The following is a 12,429-nucleotide window of genomic DNA, read 5'->3' as shown; positions in this document are numbered from 1 at the left end:
GCCGAGAAGCTCATTGTGGAGAATGAATTAACAGGATACTGCTTTTTAACCTCGAAGAACATAAAGTCATAATTGCTTTAGGGCTGGGAGTAAAAAAAAAAAGAAGTTTCATTGTCCAAAAGCAGCTTTGCTCTCCTCAGTCCCCAAACTTTTGAAGCTCAAATTTATCTCCGGCTTGTGTTTGCGCTCAAAACTCTCCACATTCCTCCGTCCTTGGCTGTGCGTTTTTATTTATGCCATTGTCTGTCGGGCATGTGGCATTTTCCACTTGACCCGTCATGTCAGTACAAAAAACAGGGAAAAGCTTGTGGGTTCTTGTCCGAAGCACAAAACTTAACAGAAAACGTGTGTGCGCTCGCTCCTTGTAACAATACTGTTCTATCCATTTGACGTTCGCACAAGAATCTTTGCAGTGAATCGTAATTTGTGATTTTATACCGACCCAGTAGTCAAACCCTCTCCGCCGACTCTTCGCGGTCCGAGCTAACTAACGGCCTCCTCGTTTGTGTTCTTTTACGGTCGTGTTTTTAAGGCCATAACCGTCCCCGGAACTGCCTTTGCGTCTTCCCACCACACGCATCTTTGAGGCGGGTGTGAAGTCTGGTACAGTGTGGGAATCACGACACCTGCATGAAAACACAGGTGGCAAACCTCGTGGGCCTATAAAGGGATTCCCTCCTTCTCGGTGCCGAAGCATCGACAGCAAGGTTACCTTTTGGGACCTTGAACCAACACCGCTTTCCTCTTGGCCTGTATATTTTGTTTCTTTTTTTAAATTTTTTTTTTTATTTAATTATTTTACATTTGCATTAATCGAGACATTTCTTGCAAGCATGGCCCACCTCATCATCCTGGTCTTTTTGTCAAGTTGGGGAACGGTGGCCTTTTCGTTTCCTCGCGGCCCCTTTGAGCGGATTTCGATGGCGCCTCGGGCTGAATTTGAATCCTCGGCCAGCGGTCCCGCCGAGGCCTTTCACGGCCAGGCGAAGTCGGACCGTCGCGCCTCGGCCCGTTTGGGGCTCCCCAAAAGGGGACTGTTCCCCAGGAGAGCTCCTTCCTTGGCCTCCAGGTTTCCTTTTCCCGCTTTCCTGTCTCGGGGCCGTCCGGCTGCAACGTTCAAAGCGCCCTTGAATCCGCCGCAACCCAAAACCCCCCCTGAGACGGAGCCGAAGAAGAGTCCGGGCTTGCGGATGTGGCAGAAAGCTGCAGAGAAAGGAGAGAAGACTACATTTTCTGTACCAGTCAACCTGAAGGATGCTAAGCAGACATGCTCGGCGGTACCTTTCACTCAGGTAAGACATGAATATATTCCCTCAACGTTCCAGATAGTTTTTACTAGCATGTAAATCGACGCAGGAAGTCTCAGAATGATGTCCGAACTCTAATTCCCAGCACGTGGGAGCAGACGGATGCGAGCCGGTGACCGTGCACAACAAGCTGTGCTTCGGCCAGTGCAGCTCCCTGTTCGTCCCTGCCGCCGGGGACCTCACCGGCCTCCGCGCGCCCTGCTCCCGATGCGCGCCGTCCAAAAGCCGCACCGTGACGGTCGTCCTTCGCTGCGGAGCGGCGATCCGGGAGAAACGAGTGATGGTGGTGGAGGAGTGCAAGTGCGAGACGGGCCGGGAGGAAAGGAATGCTGAGGCGGCAGATTCCCCGCATCTGTCCAACAAAACCTTTTGACAGCTGTGGCAACAAAAAGAAATCGGTTGTTCGATGACTTTGTTACGGTTAACGTACAAGTTTTTTTGTTTTTTTTTAATTTACTGCCGGAGCTTTGCTGGCAATGAGGAAGGTAGCAAAAGGCGAGTCATAAATGTCTGATTATTTCTTGACTTTCAGTCAGCATGTATGTAAGTATTTGAGTCTGAATATGTTATTCAGAGTTGTTCTGGTGGGGTTTTAATCCACTGTTAGTTGACAAGGTGACTTTTTCAGTCACGCAGTTTCTAATTTGACTATCCAAACCGGACATGTGTATGTTTAATAAATATAAAATATTGTGACCCTTTAATATTGCTATTAAAATATTCCCACATTCCTTTTTTGCCTTTTCCCAACATTGTTACAAGTGCAGTTTGGTTTTGCGTGCAAAAACCAAAGTTTAAACACTATGGGTATTTGTTGTTGGGTTGGTTTTTTTTTTCCCACCCACTTTTGAATGCGAGTGTTAAGTGTCAGGTCCCATATTTTATTGAAAATCCTTGTTCCACAGACTTTTAGCACGTAGCGCTAACATCTGAAAGCACCAAACAAGAGACTAAACAAGCTATTGGGCACGGGTACTTAGCGGTAAGCAAACATAATTGTTTCAGCATGGACCCCTGAATTATGTATAGGAACCACCCATTCTCATGCCCAGTCTCTTTTCAGTGGAGATGTGGGAAATTGAACATCATTCACCACAGATGCACTTGAACCACTGTGTATGTGTGATTATGTGTGTATGTGCTTTTTTTTTTTTTCTAGCTAGGACCCCATAAAACCTATTATTCATTTATACCCTGGCACCTGGGTCTGGTAGTGAACTCATCCCACACATCCCGAGATACATTCCCAAAGGAGCATAAAGAAGGGGCTCTTTACGTTGGCTTGGCATTCTGTCAAAATGACTGCTTTAGATGGCCATTTGCATTCACGTGGGCTTTCTAAAAAAAAAAAAAAAAGTGAAAGCATTCACTGCGCTACGGGGGTGCATTGAGTGCCTTGGATTCTATTAGCATGTGATTAACATCTTGGGTTGATGGCTATATTTTTCAAGATTGATGGGATAAATATTTGCTCAGGTCTTAACTATATAAGGAATCAAGGGGCTACTTTTTAATCAAGCGTTCGTTTTTTTTTTCTTCAGGCCAAGGGGGGGGGTGAGGTCATGCATTGGACCATGCTCAAATTGCGCGGCGTTGGCATCCCTCGGCAATTTGCGTTTCCGTAAAAATTCACCTGCAGCTAAAAGTGCAAAGTCATAATCCTGTTATTACAGAAATATGAAGTCTACACCCTGTGCGTGTATGTGTGTGTGTGTGTTGATCACAACAATGATGATGTCGCGGTAAGGGGAGTGTCATGATCTCACTATCTCTTCGTCTATTCTCTCCCGACTGCCCCACTCTTCTTGCGGCCTTTTGTCTTTTTATTCTCAGGCAGGAAGGATGAAAAAAAGAAAGTGGGCATAGCGGAGGGAGGGGGGGGCGAGTGGGTGGGGTGTGGGGGGGGGGGGGGGGAGTTGTTGATTGAACAAACAAGGTGCACAAGAGAGTGAACCACTTAGCAAGACAGATGTCAGCCCCCTTTGCATTGTGGGATCCGGCAGAGCACTCCTGCGTCATTAAGGATGGCCTGGTTCCCATGGCGAGGGGAAAGGAAGGAGCGAAAGGAGGAGGGCCCGCTGCCAAGTTCAGTGCCTCGGGGATCAGATCAGCGTCATGGGGTGCTAAGTGGCCTAGTTAGCGCTTAAAAACGCACAATGAGCTGCCTGCTCTTTCTCTCTGTGTGCAGGCCTTTTAACTGTCAGACGTGGAAATAGTCGGGAGGTGTGAGTGATGGATGGATGGACGGACGGGGTGGGGTCGGGGGAGTCGCCGGGGCTCGGCTCGGTCAAGGTGTGCCGGCCGAGTTCTCGACCGAGTCGGCCGTTTCTCCATTAATAGGTTTCGCCGGACTTGCAGATGCAGTTAATTAAGCCGATCAGGTGTTTATTGTGCTTCATTGTTCCCTTCAGACCAGAAGGCCAATGTTCCGGACTGGCATTAATGACTTCCTGCCGCCGACCCACTGTGTGTGTGTGTGTGAGTGTGTGTGTTTTTTGGTATCTCTGGCTATGGGGCAGTGGAATAATGGCTTACACTGATAAGCTAAGTAAGTGAATGCTGCTGCAGATTTTCCTCAGCTGCTCGGGGTTTGGAGGGTGGGTCTGCTGGAACTAAACCGTCACGGTTGATCGGACCAGGCTGGAACGGCGGATCATGTTCCTTGATCTGCCAGCATCAAGTGCGAACAAGCGGGGGGTCCGTCGTACGCTCACGGGAAAAACTTAGGATGACGACGTGAGGGCTATTTGCTGAAAAAAAAAAAATTCCGTGAAGTCTTTCGCCAGACAGGATCTTCTCACCTAAATCCCACCGGCGCAGGTTTACCGCTGTAAGTGTCAGGCTCTAGGTGTGAGGGTGTCTGGACCATGGCTAAGCATCTACCACCCCACTGATGCAGTGGTACATGCCCAGGCGGTGGTGTTAGTCTAGACCAGCTGGTCAAAGTTGGCTCTGCTGGAGATAGTGCCCCGGGCTAAGCCTGCCAGCCTACTGCCAGGCTGCCTGGCTGCCTGCCTGGCTGCCTGGCTGTTGGGTGCTGGGGAGGACAGAGATAGGTGTAGCCTGCAGGTCTGAACAACATCAAAGTTTGTCATTGGATAAACCACGCTCCGATTTTGGTATCTGGAATAGAGGTTATTTGGGCGCAAAAAAAAAAGTCCCCGTGATGCATAAAGTAAATATTTGGAGGCAAAATGGTGCGGCAAGTGATGCTAGTATTTCTCTCGACTGAGGTTTTATATGCGTATAGCATATATTACCGAGAAGGTTTCTGGTTCAATTCCAACAGTAGGGGCTTTCCGGGCGGAGTTTGCATGTTCTCACCTGTGTCTGCGTGGGTTTTCCTCCTACAATCCAAAAATATACTAGAGGTTCATCGAAGACCCTAAATTGCCTAGGTGTGTGAATGGCTTTATGTCTCTATATGGCACGTGACTGAGGAAGTGAATGGTTTGTTTCCATATGACGTGTGAATGAAAGGGTGAATGGCCGTATATCTCGTGTGACGGGGGGACGAGTTAGTGAATGGTCTCAAAATGTGGACCTGCGATGGACCAGAGACCGGTCCGAGGTGAACCCTACCTCTCGTCCAATGACAGCTGGGATAGGAGGCAGGACCACCGCGACCCCTGAGTGCAGGATAACCAGTATAGATGAATGAATGAATGATTGAGTGAGTGAATGAATGAGTGACTGAATGAATGAATACTCGTGGTCTTTGGTGTGAGATAGATAAGAATGGGTTTTTCAATTTATATCAGACTTTACAGTCAAAATGTTAAAAAAGTGTCACGCTGAGCATGTTACTTCTTTGGCTTTGACATGATTACCACTGGAAGTGTCTCCATGACGCTCCAAATAGACTTCCTGTGGAGACGAGTCAATGAGATCACCGGAACGTGTGTGAATCCGCCTGGCCTCCGTCCAGATCGTTGTTTGTGCCAGTAGCAAAAGTTGTTTCTTTTTAAGCCAATCAGTGTGTCTGGTTTGATGGCATCAATCTGTGTGAGGGAATCCAATAATGGCAGAGGTCACCAGAGAGGTCAACCCGGATGTTTGTAAGACATACGAGACCGGAGAGTTTTTTTCTTTTTTCGAGAAACCGCACTGTTTTTTAAAAGTAGCCCCCAAGAAAAAAGTTTTTCCATCACCATATCTTTCTCTTCTCCCAATCACCCGCCAAGTGTATCCGAAAAGGCCTCCCCATGTCTGAACAGTTTATTCAGGGGTCGCTCTTTGATGGCTTCATACAACAATACAATGATACATCACTTGCCATTTAAAAAAAAAAACATATGTGACAAATAGTACACTTATCCGGTCTTTTTTGGGTAATAAGCCTGACATTTGATTTAAAACAAATCCGGACCTTATGTGAAGAAAGCCTGATACAAGGATACAAGGGAGGGGATCCATGTAATGTGCGGCTTCGTCAGCTGGCCCTCCGCTGGAAACACGATCATGTTAGCAACGTGGCGGTGGCAGGTGCGGTCCTGCGTGCCGCACAGGTGATGTCTCTCATGCTCACTTAGCTAATGACTCCAATTAAAGTAATTAAGCGCTGGCACGGCCAAACCTGCCTGCCCACCCACTGCCAGCCCTTCCATTCTCGTCCCTCTTCACCGGCGCGCGCCGACACCCGCCTCACTCTGCGCGCCTTCATCCATCGTGTCCCCCCCGCGCTCCCCCACCCTCACGTACTCCAGCCGGGGTCTTTTAAAAAAATATGAAGCCTAAAATACGCTTAAACACTCGACTTCACATGCACTTAAGAGACCCCCGGTTCGACATGTTGTCACGCGCTTAAAGAAGGGAAGGGGCACGGAATGGGTCCGGGGCAGGAGGAAGAGGAGTACAGGAGGCGAAGGGGGCGAGGGGCCGGAGCCGTCTTAACAAGGACGGGGATAATTGTTTTGTTTCGTTAGGGGCCTTTCCTGTGCAGGAGGGAGTAGAGATGACACACCACACATGGTTTTTGGATGAAGTAGGCGGCAGGAGGGTGAGGTGGGCAGGGTGAGAGGGGGGGGGGGGGATTGATGCAAGTGTAGTGAAAGTAAAGAGGGGGGGGTGGCAGAAAAGGCCTCAACACCGGCAAGTGTTTTTTTTTTTTCTGCACACAGATTCTCAAGCTCCCTTGACCCTTTGATAGCAATCGCGCATGTTGTTGACTCGCAAAGGACTTTAAGGAGATCTCAATGTCAAACCAAACAATAATCCCGGGGTGGATTAACATTACGGTCGACAAATTCCTACAATGGAGAGGGGGGGGTGGGGGGGCGCGTCGGGGCCAAGCTCGGAGACACGACTTTGGCAACGGCGCCCGGTCAGATTTATGAAAATGTATGAAACAGAGTTGTTTCTTCGTTCCGCCAGAACTTGGAATCCCACGCTGACGGACGATGTGCCTGGATGTGAATCTCGTTTCTGTGGAAAAAACGAAAAAAAAGAAACTTTGATGTGAGGACTGAATTCCTTTTTTTTTTTCCCTCTTCCTTTTTTTTATTTTATTTGAATGCATCCATCCACTTCTTTTTTAACTCGCGTCTGCTGTGTCACATTTTAACCATTTTAATATAAGAGATTCCGCCTGGGCGGAATAGAAGCGAGATAAATCACCTGACACCTCACAGTTAGAGGTATCACGGGGTGACATTCAAGACTTTTTTTTTTTTTTTTTATTGTCGTTGCAAGTTTGAAAGCGTGCGTCTCGCGAAAAAACCTCCATCATCGAAATTACAGCTGAGCACACTTTGGTGATCTGGCTTCGAACAGCGTCAAGCAAATTATCTTGGTGGACCGTGTCTTTGAGCCAGGGTTGAGAATCAACTCCAGGAAGCTGTCACTGCTCCCATGAAGATAAATGCTATCATTATACAGTCTCCATCATGCATTAGCTGATCTGGAATCAACTCCCCGTTTAAATACTGGAATTGCGGTGGATTTCGGTCAGTCATAAGATAACGGTGACAAAAATGCCGCGGCGAGAATTATTAATTTACTTTGCGAGCGGGTACTTCATTACGAAACTGTTCATTCCTAAGCTTTAATTTCACTCGTATAAAAATGAATAGGATCAATGGCAAAATCCAGACGCGATTTAGCCGACGCGTTCTGCCAGCGTCACAGATATCTGTCGACAAATAGTCGTCGTCGCGGCGGGCAGACGAGGAAGAGCGGGATGCCAGTGTTTGTGTGCAGAGGGGAGAAAAAGGGAAGATGGACTGAGAGAGAGAGATATACAGGGAAGATGGGGGGAGGGGGTGAAGCACCAGTGTTCAAGTGAGATAGGCCAAGTGAGAAAGCAACGGAGTGCGCGCGCGTGTGTGTGTGTGTGTGTGTGTGTGTGTGTGTGTGTTTGAGTTTGTGTCGGCTACAGAGAAGGGGTGCAGGTGGCATGGAGCTGGCGCAGGCCTGGCCCACTGTCCCCTGGCAGTGCCAGGCTCCATCTGTCATCAGCAGGAACATCTGCAGCCCAAGGTGCCCTTGTCACCCAGCGTTAGAGTAACGAGTTTGGCGTTTCCATTAGTCCAGGGCCGTCGCTCGCCCGGCCGCCGCTCGCCAAAACCATGGCATTTTGGGTGTGAGCTTGTGTGTGTGTGTGTGGGTGAGTGTCTAGATATGAGGCGAGGAGAGTGATGAGAGAGAGAACAGGGGAGCAAGCTGGGGGTAACTGGATTTGTTTTTTTTTGTGTGTGTGTGTGTGTGTGTGTGTCTGCGTGTGTGTATGGATGAAAAAAAAAAAAAAAAAAAGCGTGCGTCGAGCCAAAACAACATGGCAGAGTGGAGCGTTGACCCAGCTGGGCTGAGCCGGCATGTCGAGTCATGTCCCCTCCTGATGTGAGCCTGCCCAGTGCGCTCAAACCGCTGCCAGACTCTGGTCAAGCTCACCTCTTCGCTCTCTCTCTCGCCCCGTCTCTCGCTCACATCTTCCTGTCTTCCATCTGTCCTCCTCCCCTTCTCTCCGTCCCTTGCACCTCTCTGCGCCCCTCGCCTTACCCCACCCTTCGTGGGTCCTCGCACCCCGAGTCTTCGCTTGCATCTGAACACATTCTCACATTTTTATCTGCCTCCTCCTAAAAAAAAAAAAAAAAAAAAAAAAAACACAACAAAAAAACAAAAAAAAAAAAAAAACAGATGGTACTCCCCTCTTTTCATCCCTCTCACCGTGCCGCCCTCCCTCTCTCGTCACAACTGGAGGTCCACCTGTTTATTCTGCGACCTGCCTCCTTCATATCATTGTTTCCCTTATTAATAATAATAGGCTTATTATCGACATTTATTTAAGTGATCGCCAAGGACTTGCGGTGTCAAAGCCTCGCCGCGAGGAAGACGACTGCTGTTCGTGTTTGCAAACACACGGTGGCTCTGGCGAGTAGCAGTCTGCCCGGGCACTAATGAACCCCGGGCATTGGCTGCAGTCGTGTCAATTACCCACAACTAATCAGACAAACACGAGCGCATCAGAATGAGATAAGATTGATTATTCTTCTTTTATTTTCCTGGATTAGACGGAGGCACAGTACATAAATCAGTTTTGACAGCGTCCACAAAAGCCCGCGTTTAGCTCGGGAGGTCCGACGGAAATTAAACACCACATCACTTAATAAAAGCCCCTCCCAACACACACACACACACACACACACACACACACACACTCTCTTCCCTGGACTTTCTGGGAGTTTCTGACATGCAGGCAAAGAAACACTCAAACATATCAACGCGTTTTCTTTTTTAACCAAAAAAACTTTCACTGATAGCTGCACTGGGAATTGAGTTATAGTTAAAATTTCTTTTTGCCCCCCCCCCCCATCCTTTTTTATGAATACTTGGCCTGTCCTTAAAGCGTCTCCTATCCAAACTTAAAAAGTATGCAGGGATGGAGCAAGCATGGCGGTGAAGGAGAGCCATGGCGAGATAAAGAAAAGGGAAGCGACGACCGCTAATCAATAAGATTTCTCTTCTCCCCCCCCCCCTCCTCCTCTCCGCTACCCCACCCCCACCCCACGAGGCCTGCCGCATTCAAGACGAGCCAAGACGAGCTTGGCATTGTCAAGCACGCCTTAAAAAGAAACACCTGCGAGGTAGAAGACTTAAAAAAAAAAAAAAAAAAAAAAATCCTGCTTTTCGCAGCTCTTAAAAATGTTGGCAAATGTTCCATTGGTTTTCTGGGAACAAAACAGTAAAAAGAAAGAGCTCCCATGCAAGTGAAGACAAAAGAGGATGGTTTTCCATAGAGATGGAGGTGTCATTACACTTGAGACGGTTGCCAGATTTGGACTTATCCTATCCCCCTCTCCCCACCCCCACATTTCCTTGTATCTATACCATCTTCATTTATCATCCGTGTTCAGGCGGCGCTTTGATAATAAATGGTAATATTTAGCAGTTCAAAAAAGAAAAAAAAAACTAAGCGTGTTGGTTTAGCTGTGGATATGGGAACAGGGGGAATATACCGAGGGACAAAGATGGGGAGGGATGGAAGAGGAAACTGGAAAGGGGTGGGGTGTGTGTGTGTGGGGGGGGGGGGGGGGGGGGTAACTCAAACAGATGGCACTCTTGGCATCCACCTCTCTCTTAAATCTGTTTCTGCTGTTTTCCTCATGTGCATGAGGCTTTAACCCTGTGGTAACCTGTGTCCTGGCCTGACCCCGAACCTGGCTAACGTATGTAACACGGCCGTGTGTGTGTGTGTGTGCGCGTGTGTGTGCATGTACATGTGTGTGATTGTGCGGTGTATGTACGTGTGTGTGCATGTACGTGTGTGTTTGTGTGCGTATGCACTTCGACCAAAGAAACCTGTCTCTCCACACCCACTGGGTGACTACCTTTCTAATAAAGGCTGCTGTTAAATTACTTTAATTACTTTAGTAGGAACCCTTATTTCTGTATTGTACAGGTAGGAACATCATTACTTTATTCACAGTCACATCCATTGATGCCTCATCATAATCACCGTGTGCCATTTTTGCTCTTAAAACCCCTTTTTTTTAATTTATTTAAGATTTTGCATACAAATACACATGCGTGGTTACTATTAAGCCTCGCAAAAAAAAAAAAAAAAAAAAAACAGCCTGCTGTTCGCAACTGCAACAGAAAATACAAATTCCATTGGTGTAACCTTGAATTTAAGTCAGTGTAAAAGCCTTTTTTTTATCTTTAAGATGCACTTAGATATGAATATGAAAAACAACTTTGCTACTGTAACTTGATAGTTACAGTCAAGTGTAACTGAAGAGTTTAACAATGATGACGGAGAGCGCCATCTAACACGCTGCTCAAAACAGGATTTCTATTAAATCTGGCTGATTTATTGATTCTCATCAAACTACTCCGTGACCTTTTAGCTCCTCGTGGGAGCGTCGACAATAACTCCACATGCACGTATTCAGCCTTTTTTTTTTTCTTTCCCCTTTATTTGGTAGAAAATTCAAATGTTGGGAGAGTATGTGAAAAGCAACAATGAGGCACCACACGCACCACGTTTGCGACGGATGGGAGAAATTTCTGACTATGGTTCAAACACCTGGGGTGTTGACCGGGTATTTAGGCCACATCCGTCTCTCACTGAGTACAAACATTCATGTTGCTGACTCCCTTGCATGCTCTCATAGACGGACTATAGATTTTGAATGAATGCACATCACTTATATGTGGGGTGCCACAGTGGTGTGAGCTCATTTGCATAATCTCCCATTAAAAGAGGGATGTGCTGGAAGCCGCTGGGGGGTTGATGGTAAGGGCTGGGGTGAGGCGAGAGGGTGTACAAAGTGTTCATTGTGCCGCTCGTGGATGGGGAGAATGCCCTGTAGGGCCTGGTGTATGTGTGTGTGCATCAGGGTGTGTGTGCGTGCATGTGCTGTGTGGATGAGTTTGGATGTTTATCTATATGTGGGAGCCACACCTGTCAGGAGAGGCCTGAGGGAAGCAATGAGACCCCTATAATGTGTGTGTGTGTGTGTGTATGTGTGTGTGTGTGTGTGTGTGTGTGTGTGTGTGTGTGCGTGCGCACATGGAGAGATGATATTCAATGGGATTTCAGGAAAACAGACACGAGCATTAAAATCTTTCGTCCATATCAGTCTTTTATGTCCTAATTGTTTCCCTTTATTAACTTGGCTGATTATCCTACCATTTTCTTTCTCTGTCACACACACACACACACACACACTTTTTTTTTCCTCCCACTCACAGCAGTATCCGTACCCACAGTAGCGGCGTGATTTGATTACTTCTCTTTATCATGCCAAATCATAATCTACGCAAGATGCAGCGGGGACGACAGGATCAGACTGAAAAAAAAAATGGTAAAATCACATTTTGGGGGGGGCTTTTGAGGAAACGAGCCCAGAAGTGTTGAAATAGCTGGTGGCTGTGTCTCTAATGGTAAACCATAATGCTCTGCAATCTGCTTAATATCCCCGCCGCACTCATTAGATTAGCAAACATTAAGAAGATTGGAAGATTTGCACTCTATTGTTTTACTATGGCAGCGCGACAGGCCAGAGGCGATGCGGCTCGTGGCAGGGAGCGCGCTGGGAGGATGCGAGGCATCCAGGTGAGCCAGATATGGGTGTGGAGGGGGGAGGCGAGGCTGATATCTTCTCAGGCATGAACTGTCAAAGGCTTGATACCCGTCAAGGAGACACAAACATGAAACGCTGAAAAGAGTCAGCGTGTACAAAACTGTCCGTAGCTGAAAATGTTATGTTTATCTTGATGGCTGGTAATTTGCGTTCATTCATTCCTTGTCCTGCACTCGGGTTGCAGGAGTATAGCCAGAGAAGCAAAGTGCACCCTGTGCTTGGGAGGCATACAAAAATATACGACCATTCACACTTATACATATATATATATCAAGATATAACATCAAACAATTTACAGTTTTTACAGTCTCCAATCAATTAACCTTTTTTTGGGGGGGGGAGGGGGCGGCCCCCATAGACATGGGGAGAAAATGTACAATCCACATAAACCCAAACCAATCCGTCAAGATCGAACTGCGCCTCTGTGCCGCTCACCAAATATGCAATTTTTTTCTTTATTTTAGTGGCATCGCCGTAGGGTTCTGGATTAGACTGGTTAAACAGAAGATACCTGAGGGGCAGTATATTAGCATTTCAAA

The 12,429-nt window shown here is 47.4% G+C and overlaps 1 protein-coding gene across 1 annotated transcript; it reads left to right on the top strand.

Moving 5' to 3' along the window:
* Window positions 1-833: 833 nt before the first annotated feature.
* Window positions 834-1,680, top strand: dand5 (DAN domain family, member 5). The gene is made up of 2 exons (XM_086156180.1): window positions 834-1,292; window positions 1,393-1,680. Exons 1-2 carry the CDS (start codon window positions 834-836, stop codon window positions 1,678-1,680), a joined length of 747 nt encoding a protein of 248 aa, XP_086012306.1.
* Window positions 1,681-12,429: the final 10,749 nt, after the last annotated feature.

The sequence above is a fragment of the Fistularia commersonii genome, chromosome 12 (assembly GCF_037954325.1).
Source record: "Fistularia commersonii isolate RoL2024-O1a breed Wild chromosome 12, RoL_Fcom_v1.0, whole genome shotgun sequence".
NCBI classification, from domain to species: domain Eukaryota; kingdom Metazoa; phylum Chordata; class Actinopteri; order Syngnathiformes; family Fistulariidae; genus Fistularia; species Fistularia commersonii.
Note: the sequence above shows the minus strand (reverse complement) of the source record. Positions and strands in the feature narration are given on the sequence as shown.

Coding starts and splice junctions, on each gene's coding strand:
- dand5 (XM_086156180.1), top strand. CDS start 834: ATGGCCCACCTCATCATCCTGGTCTTTTTGTCAAGTTGGGGAACGGTG. Junction 1,293..1,392: donor CGGCGGTACCTTTCACTCAG/GTAAGACATGAA, acceptor TCTAATTCCCAG/CACGTGGGAGCAGACGGATG.